Below are 13,598 nucleotides of genomic sequence, written 5' to 3' on the forward strand. Positions count from 1 at the left end.
GCGGTCGCACCGTGTGCTCTGCGTACGGCACACGCACCAAACTCACGTGTGACGTGCGTGCTGAAACTTCTGTTGAGTTCAGCGTGAAGCGCGCGTACGTCTCCAGGGCTCCGTATGCTTCTGGAAGGCTATGCGGCATTGTTAGAAAGGCTCGCGCCTTGCCTGCGAGCGGGCAGCTGTGCGGGCAGAGATCTGGTTGGACGGTTAACGCTACCTCTTGTATTTTTGCCTGCCGCTGGTAGGATTTTTATATGCATTTTAACAGTTATTTAAAGTCCCCGCGTGCTTAGAAAAGAATCTGAATATATGTGCCTTTTGTAAAGCTGCATCGTAACGAGGTTATTCCGTCAATGCGGTAGAATGACTGGGAGCTGCGGTCGGAACAATATGTAAAAATACCGCTTGTAAAAGATTTCCTTTATTAACTGTCATCATCCGCAGGATATATGTTCAAATAAACGTTGTGTAATAACTAAATTTGAGATTAATAGGCCCCTTAAGAAACAGCAAAGTCATTCAGGATAGTCAGTGAAAAATAGCCTGTAAGACTGTAACATGCACGTATTGTCCTGCTTACGTGCTCTCTCTGGTGTCGTTCCCATTTATCACTGTCGGCAGGCTCTGCTCTCATTAAAACACTCGTGCACAAAAGCAACTTAATTTTCTTAAGAGAAGAGGACACCTGATTCAATTTAGTGCTCAAAATCACAAACTTGAATACATGTATTTTTTCCCATCTGAGCTCAGATGAATAGTTATGAACGGCAACGCAGATTAAACCTTATTAGGTCTATTTATATTCCGTTTGCGGTAACAGCGTTGAGGCGAATACCTGCCTGCAGAGCTGTAGCATCTTATTGACGGGAACAGCAGTTAAGAGGTGAACTGCGGTAACGCTCACGTGAGATTTTATTTTTAAATAGGAGATTGAAGGAGTTGTTTAAAGGGACTCTGCCGTCTCATTCAAGCTACCTCAGATGTGCTGCCTTTTTCCTCCGCCTTCTCAAACTATACCGATCTCTTTGGGTAGATACGATTTCCTTTTGTCTCCCGTTTGCTCAAATAATTTCCGTGACTGTCTTCAACCCTTTTTTTCCTTATTGTTTTCCTCTACCAAATACGAGACGTGGATCTATTGCGTTTGGCATTAATACCCTTGGCACTGTGTTATACTAACATGACATGTTTTCTGCCTTCTACTTGGTAATCCTGCAGTAGCGCTACTCAGTTCTTCACTTTTTTCTCCAAACTTTTTCTGCTCTCATGCTTTTTTGTGCTTTTATTGTGCCGTGCCTGTTACGTAAGATACTGAGCCTTACGCTCGGTACTTGAACTGTATATCTCTTTAGTGCGTGGCTGAAAATAAGCTTTAGGTATGGGTAACTGCTGACCTGCGTGGAGCTGTGCTGTAGGATGGCCGGACTATTTCCTACGGAGATATTTTGAGGCCTTTCAGTTTCGCTCCTTTGCATGTGCCCTGAAGTGACCTCTCCATCGAGAGGAGACAATTTGGGGCCACGCCGGTCCTGGCGTGGCTGCCGTGTGCCCTGGGCCGCCTGGGCACTGCCTTCCAGTCAAGAATGGTTGGGAAGGTTACATCCCTGAAAGCTGTTAGATGACGCTCGGGACTCAAATGCACGTATTTGTGTGCATTCAGTTCCAAAAAAAACCCCAGAAAACTCATGGTTGAGTTGTGCATAACTATTTCATTTGTTTTTTTCGCTAACCTTTGTAGCTGCTTGGACTGTGTTGTCTCTCACTGCCCGGGGAGGTTGTGGATGCCCCGTCCTTGGATGTGTTTAAGGCCAGGTTGGACGGGGTCCTGGGCAACCTGATCTGAATGTGTATGTTTGGTGGCCCTGCTAGGCAGGGGGGTTGGAACTACGTGATCCTTGAGGTCCCTTCCAACCCGGGTGATTCTGTGATTCTGTGTGATTCTGTGTTACAAACTTTGGTGTTTTCTGTACGTAAGTTTCAGGATGCGGTGCGAGTTGAAGGGGTGAAGCTTTGCGCTGCAGTCACAAATGGGGAGAAGGAAGCTTCTGCCCAAGAGTGTTAACGGTTGTCCTTCAGAAGCAGGCTAGTTCGGTCTTCTTTGGAAATGCTGCTGGCCGGTCACCTTGACTGGAAATGTGAGCTGTTCCCCGGAGCGTTCCCTCCAGCCTGGTGCCGTACTGTTGGCTGCAATTGTGCCTGTTACATGTTACGTGAATTTGTTGTTTAGCGGGGCTAGGGTTTACTGTTTTAAACGTATTCTTCTGTACCGGTTTTAAAGGCACCGGCGGTGACTTTCAAACTGCGGTTTCTGAGTTGGCGTAAGCTTGACTAACTGGTCTGGTTATTACCGGGCCTTTGTCTGTGATCTGACCTTGCGTTTCAATTCCGTAGCTGTGGCTTTACCTCTTGAAAGGATCTTAACGTGGCTTTTATACGTGACTCTTACCTCCTGTTATAGGTGCGTGCAGTGTATGGTCTGCAAACACGTGCGGATCTGAACTTGGAGTGTTATAAGGGCGTCTAGATGTTTCTCTGTGTTACTGTCTCATTTGAGCTGACTGTTACCTGGTATCTGTTACGGCACACGAGGAGCAGGTATAAAAAAAAAAAAAAAAAAAAAGGTACGGTGATAGTGACTAATAAATGTTCTGAATAAAAAATGAAGACACTCGGTATCATGTATCAGCGCTGATGTTTGTTTGTACCGTGCCTCTAAGGATCTCAGAGTGCTTTTTAAGCGGTGAATTAATTTTGACAATGCCCTGTGAGGTATGTAGGCGATATTATCCCTATTGATAGGAAGGAGTTGGAAGCGCAAGCGTGTTTAAATTCTGCACGGTTGTGCTGCTTGGTACGCTTAATTACAAATTGGAGCGGTGATTGGGTGTACTAGCAGTTGGCTTAATGCTGAACTGGAATAGCAAATATGAACCCTGGGTTCGTGGGTATGAGAAAAATCTACTTCTGTGTTTAATCTGCAAGAACAAAGTTTCTAAAGAGAATGGCAAATATAGTAGTTGGCATTTGCAAGCCCTGGCTCCCTGAGGCGACTCATCTGAATGTAGCTTCATTTGTGCTCTTACTGTTTCTTTTTTTTTTTTTCCTTCCATTTGCCTGTGATGAGTGTATAATCATTGGTTGTGGACGATTCCTGACAATTTAGAGAAAGGAATTAAAAATTGCTAACGAATTACCGCTGGGCGAGTCGCAAACTGTGACTTCTGCGTATGACCGGCTGAATACTTGAAGCGTTAAATATGCCTAAGATTGTTGCCTCAATACCTCTGATATGCTTGAGAGTAGCAAGAGAGAAGTCTTACTGGTTAGGCTGAGATGCGAAGCTGAGCTTAGCGAATTAGAGAGGAAGGACTACTTTCCTGGGTCTCCATCGGTGTTAGGTAGACTTCTCCGGGTGTCTCGCAGAGGGGGACTGATGCAGCTCTCTGTGCTCAGCGGTAAGGTAGCTGCTGCTCTGCGCTCCTTGTGTTCGTGCGGAGGTGGGGATCGGTGCGTTTCCTCCCAGCTTTCTGCTGCTGACCAGGAGCCCAGATGCTCCTCTTTCAGATGCGGCGGTTGATTTTTATGTAGCTTTATACAGCTGGGTTTTATCAGACTGGATTTCTTCTGTTATTAATCATAGCCCTCTTGCCGTTCCTATGTTCGGTGTATTACCACAGACGTTTGAGATACTGAAAATGATGCTGTGCGATGGGGTCGTGTGCAAGGCGTGGAAGTTCCCTCTTGCCAATTGAAAACATCAGCTGTACGGCTTCAAATGCGAGGTGATACTCCGGGTTTAATTCACACTTGTTGAAGAACTGTTGTAAGTAATAGTCCTGCTTTCAGCCGCCATCTCCGGCAACAGAAGCCGTTTGGACTTGTGCCTCTTATTTACGTTCAAAAAAAAGGAATGCTGATGAGGACAAGGTGTTAAAATATGTTAGCGTAGTTTACGACTGTCAACTTTAATGTTTTATTTAGCTGGATCTATTCAGGTGCTCCCTGCGCAGCACGAGGTGCCATATGCCGTTGTCCCTGTTAGTAAGCGAGTCGGCGAAGGTTTCCCAGGCTGCATTTGTTTTTGTATTTGGGCCGCTGAGGAGCTGCGGTCCAGTGCCATCTTTTATTGATAGGGCCGGCAGAGGAGGAATCTAATGAAATTATCAAAGCTTTGAATTAATTATGAACTTGAATAAGAAAGCTAAGCTCTCTAGAGCCAGGGATCTCATTACCCATTCATTTTCATTGCATCCTCTTATGGAGCAGAAGGCAGGTTCGGCTACAGCTCCTACCCTGAATTTGGACTTCATTCAAACTCGCTAAACTCACTAGCGTGCCCTTGTTATTAATCTTTGTCTGACAACGTCCAGCTGATTAATTTGACTCTGCTCTAAATCTTTGTGTAAACGGTAGATTTCCCTCCTCCTTTGCCTCGTAACTTTGCTGTGTGGCTTTTCGTCGTCGGACCGGCTGCCATTCTTGGTAACTGGGGGAACCTTTTCAAGATTCAACGTTTAACTTCCTGGAATTTTTTTGAGTTAATGTTAAGAAATAACACTGCTACCTTACGTTTCCTGCATCTTTTGGTAAGCACAAAGGCTTCAAAAGTCATCTCAAAATAGCTTCTTTTCATTCCATAGGGTGCGGGGTAAAAAGGAATGGTTTGATGTTTTGGCCTCAGGTGTAGGGGGTGGTTTTGATTTTCTTGGTTTTTTTTTTTTTTTTTCCTTTGGTTTGCTTTTTTTTTTTGTTGTTCCTATTTGAAGGTTGTTTCTGTAGTTTGATCAACATCTGTCAATACTTTATTACGATGAGCAATTACCTAATTAATGTTCTACTTTAAAAACTGTAAAATGTCTATGTAAGTAGCCTTGAAGGTAAAGCAAATTATATTTATCTTAAGTAACAGGTCAATATGCAAAAATATGCCTGGCAAATCAGTGCCAAATCAGTAATGCTAATCTTCTGTGTGACATCCTTAGTTCTTACGGATATTCCACGTAAGTTGACCTGCAGAGATTATTTTTTATTCTCCTCCTTCTTTTGTCCATCGTGGCGCATTGTTATGAATGTGTGGACTAGAACCTTTTCAGTCTTGAAAAGTTATAGGCCATTGGCTTATTTGAGGTGGTGGTTATGTACTTCATGGTCTCTCGGTAGTTGCTTGGAGAATCAAACAGCTGATTGAGAGGGAAAAACACCTCATTCCTGTACTACAGTTGCTTTACCATTGGTGAGATATATATATATATATATACATTTTTTTTTTTTTTTCTCGTTTCAGGCAGCTGCTATATTTAATTCTGCTTTCGGAAGCTTTTTGGTAAGTAACGTGGTATTGATAACTGCTTGACTAATCTTCTTTTTAACAATGCCAGTGAAGTGTTTGCGCTGTTAAATGCATTGTTAAATTGCATTGTCACGTGAGCGCTGATGGGACTGTGTGCTTTGTGTAGGAAAAAATGGAATAACTCACTTTGCGTCTTCATGTTATTCAATACGGATACTACAATTTCTTTTCTTCTTGTTAAACTCTTGAGAAAAGGAGTGACTAAATTATCTCTATTTGTGGTAAATTAATAATGTGTAAACACATCTTAATTTTCTGCTTAATGCCTTAACTGAATCTATAATTATGCGGATGTTTTGCACGTGGGCGTCAATATATTGATTTTTCTAATAAGACCCATCAAATACTCATTATTTTCTATCGAGAGGCCGTGGATTTTGAAAAGAAAACATGACCCAGCTGATCAGAAAGTGGATGCTAATTTACTCGGTGACATGTCATTTGTTTAGCATATTTCACTGTCAGTGAAGCTGCTCTGTGTCTCTGAGGAGCACGCTAAAACAGCTAGCTATGGAAAAGCAATCATTCGGTCCCGCTGGAAATACGGCCGTTTCTGTACAAAGCCAAAGCGGGATTTGTGGGCGCGATGGTCGGCCAAGGTTCGGGCAGCCCTGTGAAGAGCTCTACATGGGCGTGATTATGAAGACGAGAAGAATAGATTTCTTTTATGGATATGTTGCTTAGCAGACATTAAGGAATAGTAACTGGAAATGATTTTACGTGTAGACAAGCTACTATAGCTGCTTCGTTGATTTGGGCAGCTTGTACTGGAATTGGTTCCTTTTTACGAACACTTGTGCGCGTTTGAAGCGAGTGTTAGCATTTACAATTTTCTGTTACGAGAAAGAGGATCCAGTTCAAATTAGAAAATGAAAATCAAAGCTTCTGGAACAAAATAATTCACTCAGTGCGGATCTTTATTCTGGAAGGCCAGAGTTGAGGAGTTCAGATGTGCAAAGAAATACTGCCGACAGAGGAAGCTGTGCTCCGGGCTGCTGTTTATTTTTTTTTTTCGCTGGGGGTTGTGGGTGGGTGGGTTGGCAGTTCCCAAATAATTGTTTTTCCTGTCATGTCTTCGTCTAATGACAAGAAAGTACTTTCTGCCTCAGATTGCGGAGTCCTGGTGTTTCAAGTCTTTGTGTGCACCTGGCATCTTCTCTAGTGGCTTGGCACGAGCTCCAGTTTCTTCGCTATCCCTGGGCTTCGGTTCAGGAGGTTTCCTAGAATACCCGAAGGCATCGGTTCAGCTGTCATTAAGAGAATGGCTTTTGACTTCAAATAAGAATTTAGGCCTCAGAGCATCTGACTGTGAGGCTGGATCTTAGTGCAGCAGCATATGTGAATTTTAATTTCTAGAAATTCGGATTGTCACTCTTACAAGAGACGCGCCTTAAAGAAGCGTGGCTAGTTGAGGCGTTCGTGTGATATCCTGATTTTGAGCTTAGTCCTGTAAGCTCGTCTCTAGGAAGTTCTTTTTACCTCTACGTAATACCCGTATTTGTCAATTTTACTCACTTCAGACGTTGCGTGTACGCGTGGTGACTTTATTTGAAATACTCCCTGGAAAGGCTTTTGCGCAAACAGTAAAGATTAGCAAGAATCGAGCCTCAGTACCAGCTAGCTTTGTTTTTTGCTCGCTCATCTTTAAAATAACGTTAAGTAACGTTAAAGGAAGGGGCCACTATTAAGTCACAAATACCTACATTTAGGTAGTTACTGTAAATAACAATTATGGAAGGTCATACATGTGTGTATATAAAGGAGAGAAAACAAATCGCTTTGGTCTGACAGACTTTTCCCCGATAGTGATGGGATGACGCTTGCGACTGAAAATACAGGAGTGCTAATCGGACTGTTACAATATGCCAGAGTTGCTCACTGATTTCACAGTGCTGGAGTCTACTTGGCCTTTAATTGAGTGGCTCCTGAATGTCAGCAGGTGTAATTAATTACTTTCTTGGTAAGTATGAACCACCTGAGATTCATTAAATGTGGAACTGTTTTCTGAAGCGGAAACTCTGGTGTCAGTCATGAAAGCAAGCGGCGTGTTTCTGAGAAGATGGCGGGGGCTCGCGGTAGAATTTGTTGGGAATCGCCCAGTTGATATCGGTGCCTATCTGTTGGGCGTGCCTGTAAGTGGAGATCCTCTCTCGTGCATCTTTGCTTCATAATGCATGTGCATTGCATTTGCGTTCTTCACATTATGTGCATAGATAACTGCCTTTAAATATCTTGATGTGACCGTAACCACAGGTCCTAGAGATGGTTTTGAAGTGCCTGACTGCTAGCAAGATTGCTTTTTTTTTTTTTTTTTTTTTTTTTTTTTTTCTTTCTCCTGTCCCTCGTTACTGTTGCTGTCTGTAGCACCTTGGCAGATGGCTTGCATGTAGCTCTGAGAAAGTCAGGAGGATGGTGTGTTGTTTCCTGTCCTCAGACTACGCCCTGTGGGCTCAGAGCCAAGGTATGATGGTGTACAGTGAGCTGATTTCAACGGGCTGGAAGATGGGCTGTGCTTTCTTTTGAACTAGTAAATGATCCTTGAGAAGTGAGGTTAAAATAAACGGTGAATCACAATGTCGCCAGGAAAAGTCTCAGCTTAATGTGATTCCAAGGTGAGCTTATGTGGATGTAAAAGAACACGTTTGGCAGTTCCGCATCTTGCATATCAGAACGGGTCTTGATGGGCAAAAATAGTCTGAGATTAAGGAGCTGGAGGTGTTGTCACTGGTAAGAAGGCGTGAAAGCAAGTACCAAACTACAGCGAAATAATTCCTGTTGAACAAATCTGAAACCTGCTTTCCTGTAAATATGCAGTCAAAAAAATGCATGGAATGATATTGCGCATATGTACATTTCGTTTAATTATGTCCCAGATCTAATTAAAACACGGTATTTTAAAGAACTAATTGTTAAAGAGAAGTGTTTTTATGTCGCTGGGTTGGTAATATCTAATGATAGATGAATTCAATTTACATAAATTTCAGCCAAGAGAATATTTAAAGTCATACCACAGAGGATTGCTTGGAGTTGGGTAGTTCATATCATTATCTCCTCCCTTCACTTATGCAGTTTGGTTTACAATAATTGTGGAACTTAATAAGTGATTTCAGTTTTTCCTCTTCATGAGATTTTAATAAAATCAGATAGTGGTTGACGAATACTGGGTGATTGGTTGGTTATCGGTGAGGTTGCTGCTCTGGATGTAGAGCGTTCAAATGTGTGATGGGATCTGCTGGGTTGAAAAGCACTGAGGAGAAGCTGCTTTCCCTTGCAAAAGAGAGTGGTTTTATCCCTAAAGCTTGAAGAAATTGACTGAAACGTTACGTAGGGGTCTGCCAAGGATCTTGACATCGTATGCATTCCTGTGCTGAACTGTAACACGATGCAAAGCATAGCAATGATAGCGGAGTCGTAAGATCCCAGGCTGTAGTGAGTATTTACTCAAACTCAACGGCAGCGGGCACAGAAACAAGAGAAAGAAGCTGCTCTCCTTCGGGAGGCCTCAGGTATGCGCAGATCTCCGAAGAGAGTCCCTCGCCTCCGCTGCCAACCCTTAAATTAGGTCTGCGAAGGGGTGGATCCTGGCTCCTCCCCTTCTGGTCGCTCACGTACGTTGCATTCACCTGAGTTGGCTTGGGTAGTCCTTGCCTTCCTTCTGGCAGAATGCCTGCTGAGTTGGTTTCCAATCGCGCTATAATGCCGTATGTGTGGAAGAAGGCTGAAAACCTTGAGGATGTCCTCGCGACAGCCGTCGGCTTCACCTTAAATGGAGAATTGTAACCAAAATCTCAAGGTCTGTAATGATAAGAAGTCAAGTGGAGAAGAGAGAATTCAGAAAGCGGTGCTCTGGTAACTGTTGCGCTCCTGAAAGAAAAAAAGCCAAAGGCACCAGAAAATGCAAGTGCTGGTGGAGGCTTCTTGCGACGCTGACGTAGATTAGCTTTGCCTTCTGTATCGAAACCTACGTAATGACACGAGGTCAGTGTCCGGCATGTGTATGTCCTCCTGAAGGAAGGAACCCTTTCAAGGTATGCGTCATTTCAATAATCTTCTTTGTCCAAATTAGGTGTGTGTGTGGATACAGCTTTGTTGTTTCCTCTGATGCCTTTCTAATGTGACAGGGCTGGGTCGGACTCTTCCAAAAGATTAATGTTTCACTTCTTGGAGCAGACGCTTGGCTAACCAAAACAAGGCTACTGTTTTTATTTACTTTGTCTTCCAAACCAAATCAATAAGGGAGTGTGGAAGTTGGCTTCTCACACGTACGCAAAGCCCGGTCGGTTAATGAAAATGTATGGAATTCTTATCTACTCTGTTTTAGCAGGCATAATGATTTACACAGCCTGACAGCACTAGTGCAGCAAGTAAATGCATTAGTCATAGTGTCCATTTTTCTTGCAAATTTGTGACACAGATTTAATTATGGGAATGACCGGCAACTTACAAATCTAATTTTGGTAGGCTGAGCTAACTTTTTTTATTTTAATAACAATGGATTTTTTTGCAATGATTTCATTACTATTTAAAGAAATCCACTCGTATGGAAATAACCAATTGGCTGAGTTTATTTGCTTGATTTTACCTTCCTGGGAGTTGAACGTTTTGGTTTGGTTTTGTTGTTGTTTTGTTGTTGCTGCTTCATCTTCAGTATTTCTGGCGTGAAATTTCTGGCATGAATGACCTTCTCTATCTGAATCGTTTCTATCAAACTGTAGGTGTTTTCTTAAATTGGGCCGACGTACATGCCCGTTTGTTCCTTCCTAATTGGGTCTTCGCAACATGAAAAGGGGCGTGGCAGTATCCCGAGGTTCCCTTTGTACTGCATTAGTCATTGACGAGAAAAACTTTCCAAAGAAGCCTGTTCACAAGAGGTGCAGGATTCGGTCCTGTTAAATTTCAAAGCGAAGCGGCCTCGTGCCACTGCCTTGCTTGCACTTGTCTCCTCTTCCTCTCTGAAGCGCTGCGGTGACGCTGCTAGGCTGTGCTCTGAATTTGTCTCACGTTGTTCTTGCAAACCCTGAGCAACTTTTACTTGTTGATCGGCCACTTGCGAAGCCACCTCAGCCTTGAAGGATGGGTTTTTACTTGAGTGGAAGGTGGTGGCAGACCCCAGCTGCGGTGAGTCTTTGTGCCAGGGATTCTGAACCAGACAGGAAGAGCTGGGAATTCAAATTGTCCTGCGAGTCGCTTATGTTGCCTTACTTACAGCTTCCCTTATTTTCGGTTACTGCTTCAATTCCTTACTGCTATTTGACATCCTTGTTTTGATTTCTGCTAGGTTGATCTAAAGTCTAGATGTAAGTTGGGCATCGTCGGCTATTTGCAGGCCTCCCAAGCAGCTTTTAAGTCTATAGGTCTCCACTCTTGCTGTGTATTTGTACTTTCAGTGTATAGCACGCTTAGTCTTATACTCCTGCTTGAGTTAGCATGTGCTATTTTCGGGCCATAGATACAGAGTCACAAAGCTTGCTGTGCAGAGACCCGTGAACCTGCTAGCGTGGGCTGAAGAAAAGAGTCCTTGACGCACATACCTATTGCCGGGGCTGGCTGGGCGAGGGCACTGATCCTTGTGTGCTCTGGCAGAATGGGAGCGGTGGGAGCAGGCGCAGAATTGTTTACAAAGAAGTCTGCTCTTCCGTGAGCGGTGCTGGACTCCTTTAAAACAGGAAAGGAATGAGTACAAAGGTCTGAGGTTCAGAAGGATAAGAATAAGCAAATAAGATCCTGCTGCTGAGGGACCACGAGAAACCCCGGAGGGGGAATAACTGGAAATCGGAGTATTAATACCTAGATGCTGGGTGGTCTGTTTGATCGATCTGAAAAGACCCCTCGAGTCAGTTGGGATTTGCACAGCTGAGAGGCACTGACTGTCTGAGAACCAGTTCTCAGATAGCAGTCTTGCTTTTAGTTGCCTTTCTGAGTCTTGAAGAGAAGGAACAGATATCAGTAACCAAGAGGAAAGATGGTATGCTATCCAGTCTGGAGAAAAGGGTATCTTATACGATACCGATGATCAGTTCCTGTGTTTTTTTCATCTGCCTAGAGGACAGCGCGTTGAAATCTTAAGTAGGAAGAAAAAATGAATTTATTAGCTGTCAACTGTTTACGAAGGGTATGGGCTGTAGCTGGTCTGACTGCTTTCCTAGTTTTCCCATTAGGTTTAGGTACTGAATATTTAATTAATTTATCTCCCTTGGTCTTACGGGTTTCAAGCAGGCAGTTTTTTTTCCCCTCAAAAATTATTTAGAGGTAGCAAGAACAAGACCATTAAATCTCTCAGTGTTGTTTGTAGCCTGAGGTCATTAACCGCTGTCACTTGGAAGGTAAACACGTTTGTGCGATCTCCTTTTTCTGCTTCCTCACAATGCCTAACAGTGGACAGGATTTTCTTCTTGTACCTACTTTTTTGATCAGCGTCACCATGTAGTGCTCTTGCTTGCCGTGGTGATCTGTGACCTTTTTTGAGACCGCGCAATGATTTCCCTGCCTCTTCCCCACCGCGTTTGCTAGCCGTATTGCTAAACAGGCTTTCAGGGAAAGTTCTGAGAATATTTGTGTAGTAGCATTTTCTGACTTAGTGAAGAAGCAGTAGAAGTGGGAGTTGCTTGAGAGTTGCTCCGTGTGTTTGTTTTAAATCAGAAAGATAGCATGAGAGTCGGAGCTGCTTTATTCTTCCAGTCCAATTGTCATTTATGAATTACAAAGTAGAGAGTGTGAGGTTTCAGGAGCTCAAACAGGCCATTCAAAGTACCTTAAATCTCATGATCTGGCGTATTTCTTCTGATCACATAGTATGTGCAAACTGGAGATGAAAGTGCCCTCGGACTCACGGTGGTGCAGTTCTCTGTCTTATTAATGGAAGCTGAATACTGAAAACATAAAAAAGCTTCGTTCCGTTTTAAATGAATGCTAATGAGTCACAGTCCTAAGAATAGGTGTCTTTGGTAACTATCATTTGGGGAACATCTGGAGGAGGAAGTGTATGTGTTTAATATTGTTATGTAATCAGCCAGTTTGTTGCATTAGTATGTAAATCGCATCTGTGCCTATGCAGTATTTTAGCGTAACATCAGTTTGTTGTCTAACGTTACTTCTGTCACAATTTGTGGAATCGGGCAATGCCGTCTTCAGGGTAAAATAAAAACAAAAGCGAGTGTTTTCATGAAAGAATTCTTGTTTGTTTTTTTCTGGTTCTGCTCACTTTTCCTTAATGGCCACGACTCGAAGAAGCTGTTGTGCTGCAGTGTATCTTCTGTGTGGATCACAGTGCTGAAAAGGCCCTGGTACTTCTTGCGATGTTTTCTTGTCTTCTCTTTCGGTAGGGTTTCTCGTCTCTTTCCTCTGAGACAAAGAAAATAAAACTGTCAGGAAGAAATATCAGCAGTTCTGTTAGGAATTATGATGAAGGGGTTCAGCTTTTAGTCAAGTGGGTGTCACGGGCCTGACTTGAGTTTGAGTCGTGGGGCGATGTCGTTCGTGTCGCGTGTTCAGAACTGGTTTGCAAAAGAAGACTGTGTTGATATATTTCCTTAGGAGGTTTCCAACAAGCGTTTGCTGCTCTGTTTGCGTGCTTTGTTCAATAAGGTGAGAATTTACTCTGGAAGATTTTGAACGGTTTATTTGTGAAACAGGATGTAAAATTCTTGCAAAGGTCGGCTGCGTTTTTGACAGCCGGGTCTCTTTTCTTTAGGTTGGTGCACAAGGGAGAAACTGAGAAGTTGTGTTACGGACAATTAGTTTCTTACTTTGGCCCTTTCTGTAGTGTCTTTCTGTACTAGAAGATGCACGAGCTCTGTTCCTCTAGGACTGTGCTTGTTCACGAGCATTTGGCCTGATGTAAGGCTAAACGTTCCCTGCAGGAAGATCTGGAAATACACAAAATGTGTGATTTGCCCCTCCCTTTTAAAAGATTTATCAAAAGGAAATGAAAATCTCGTGAGAATCTGCAGTTCGTGTTTTTCCCTGACAGTTTTAGCTTTTGGTTGAAAAGGAAAAATGAACCTCCCGCTGTCCTGCAGCTTTTAGTCTCTTGCGCAAGCGAGGAGTGAGTTGGGGTTGCAGGGAGACGGAGAGACGTGGCTCCTTAATTTGGGACAGAGGTATTTAAAGGCTTGTCTTTTGCTAATCCATCAGTACTTAGAACTGATGACGCCGCGTAGAAGAAGCGTTTCTCGAATTTGTTTGTATTCTAAAATACGGTGTGTTATTTTGGAGAGTCACCTGTGTGGGTGCACTAACCGGTAATGGAGCG

The 13,598-nt window shown here is 43.3% G+C and overlaps 1 protein-coding gene across 4 annotated transcripts in view; it reads left to right on the forward strand.

Moving 5' to 3' along the window:
* Positions 1 to 13,598, forward strand: part of SLC10A7 (solute carrier family 10 member 7) — a 149,960-nt gene that overhangs the window by 46,343 nt on the left and 90,019 nt on the right. For 2 of the 4 annotated variants that reach the window (XM_042828389.1, XM_042828391.1), the window contains exon 5: positions 5,282 to 5,320. The exons of the other annotated variants lie outside the window; for them this stretch is intronic. In XM_042828389.1, the coding sequence (XP_042684323.1) occupies positions 5,282 to 5,320 (39 nt within the window). The remainder of the gene's footprint in view (positions 1 to 5,281; positions 5,321 to 13,598) is intronic. 4 annotated transcript variants of the gene reach the window in all.

The sequence above is a fragment of the Centrocercus urophasianus genome, unplaced genomic scaffold (genome assembly GCF_019232065.1).
Source record: "Centrocercus urophasianus isolate 14NV4802_14NV808 unplaced genomic scaffold, USGS_Curo_1.0 seq_3, whole genome shotgun sequence".
NCBI classification, from domain to species: domain Eukaryota; kingdom Metazoa; phylum Chordata; class Aves; order Galliformes; family Phasianidae; genus Centrocercus; species Centrocercus urophasianus.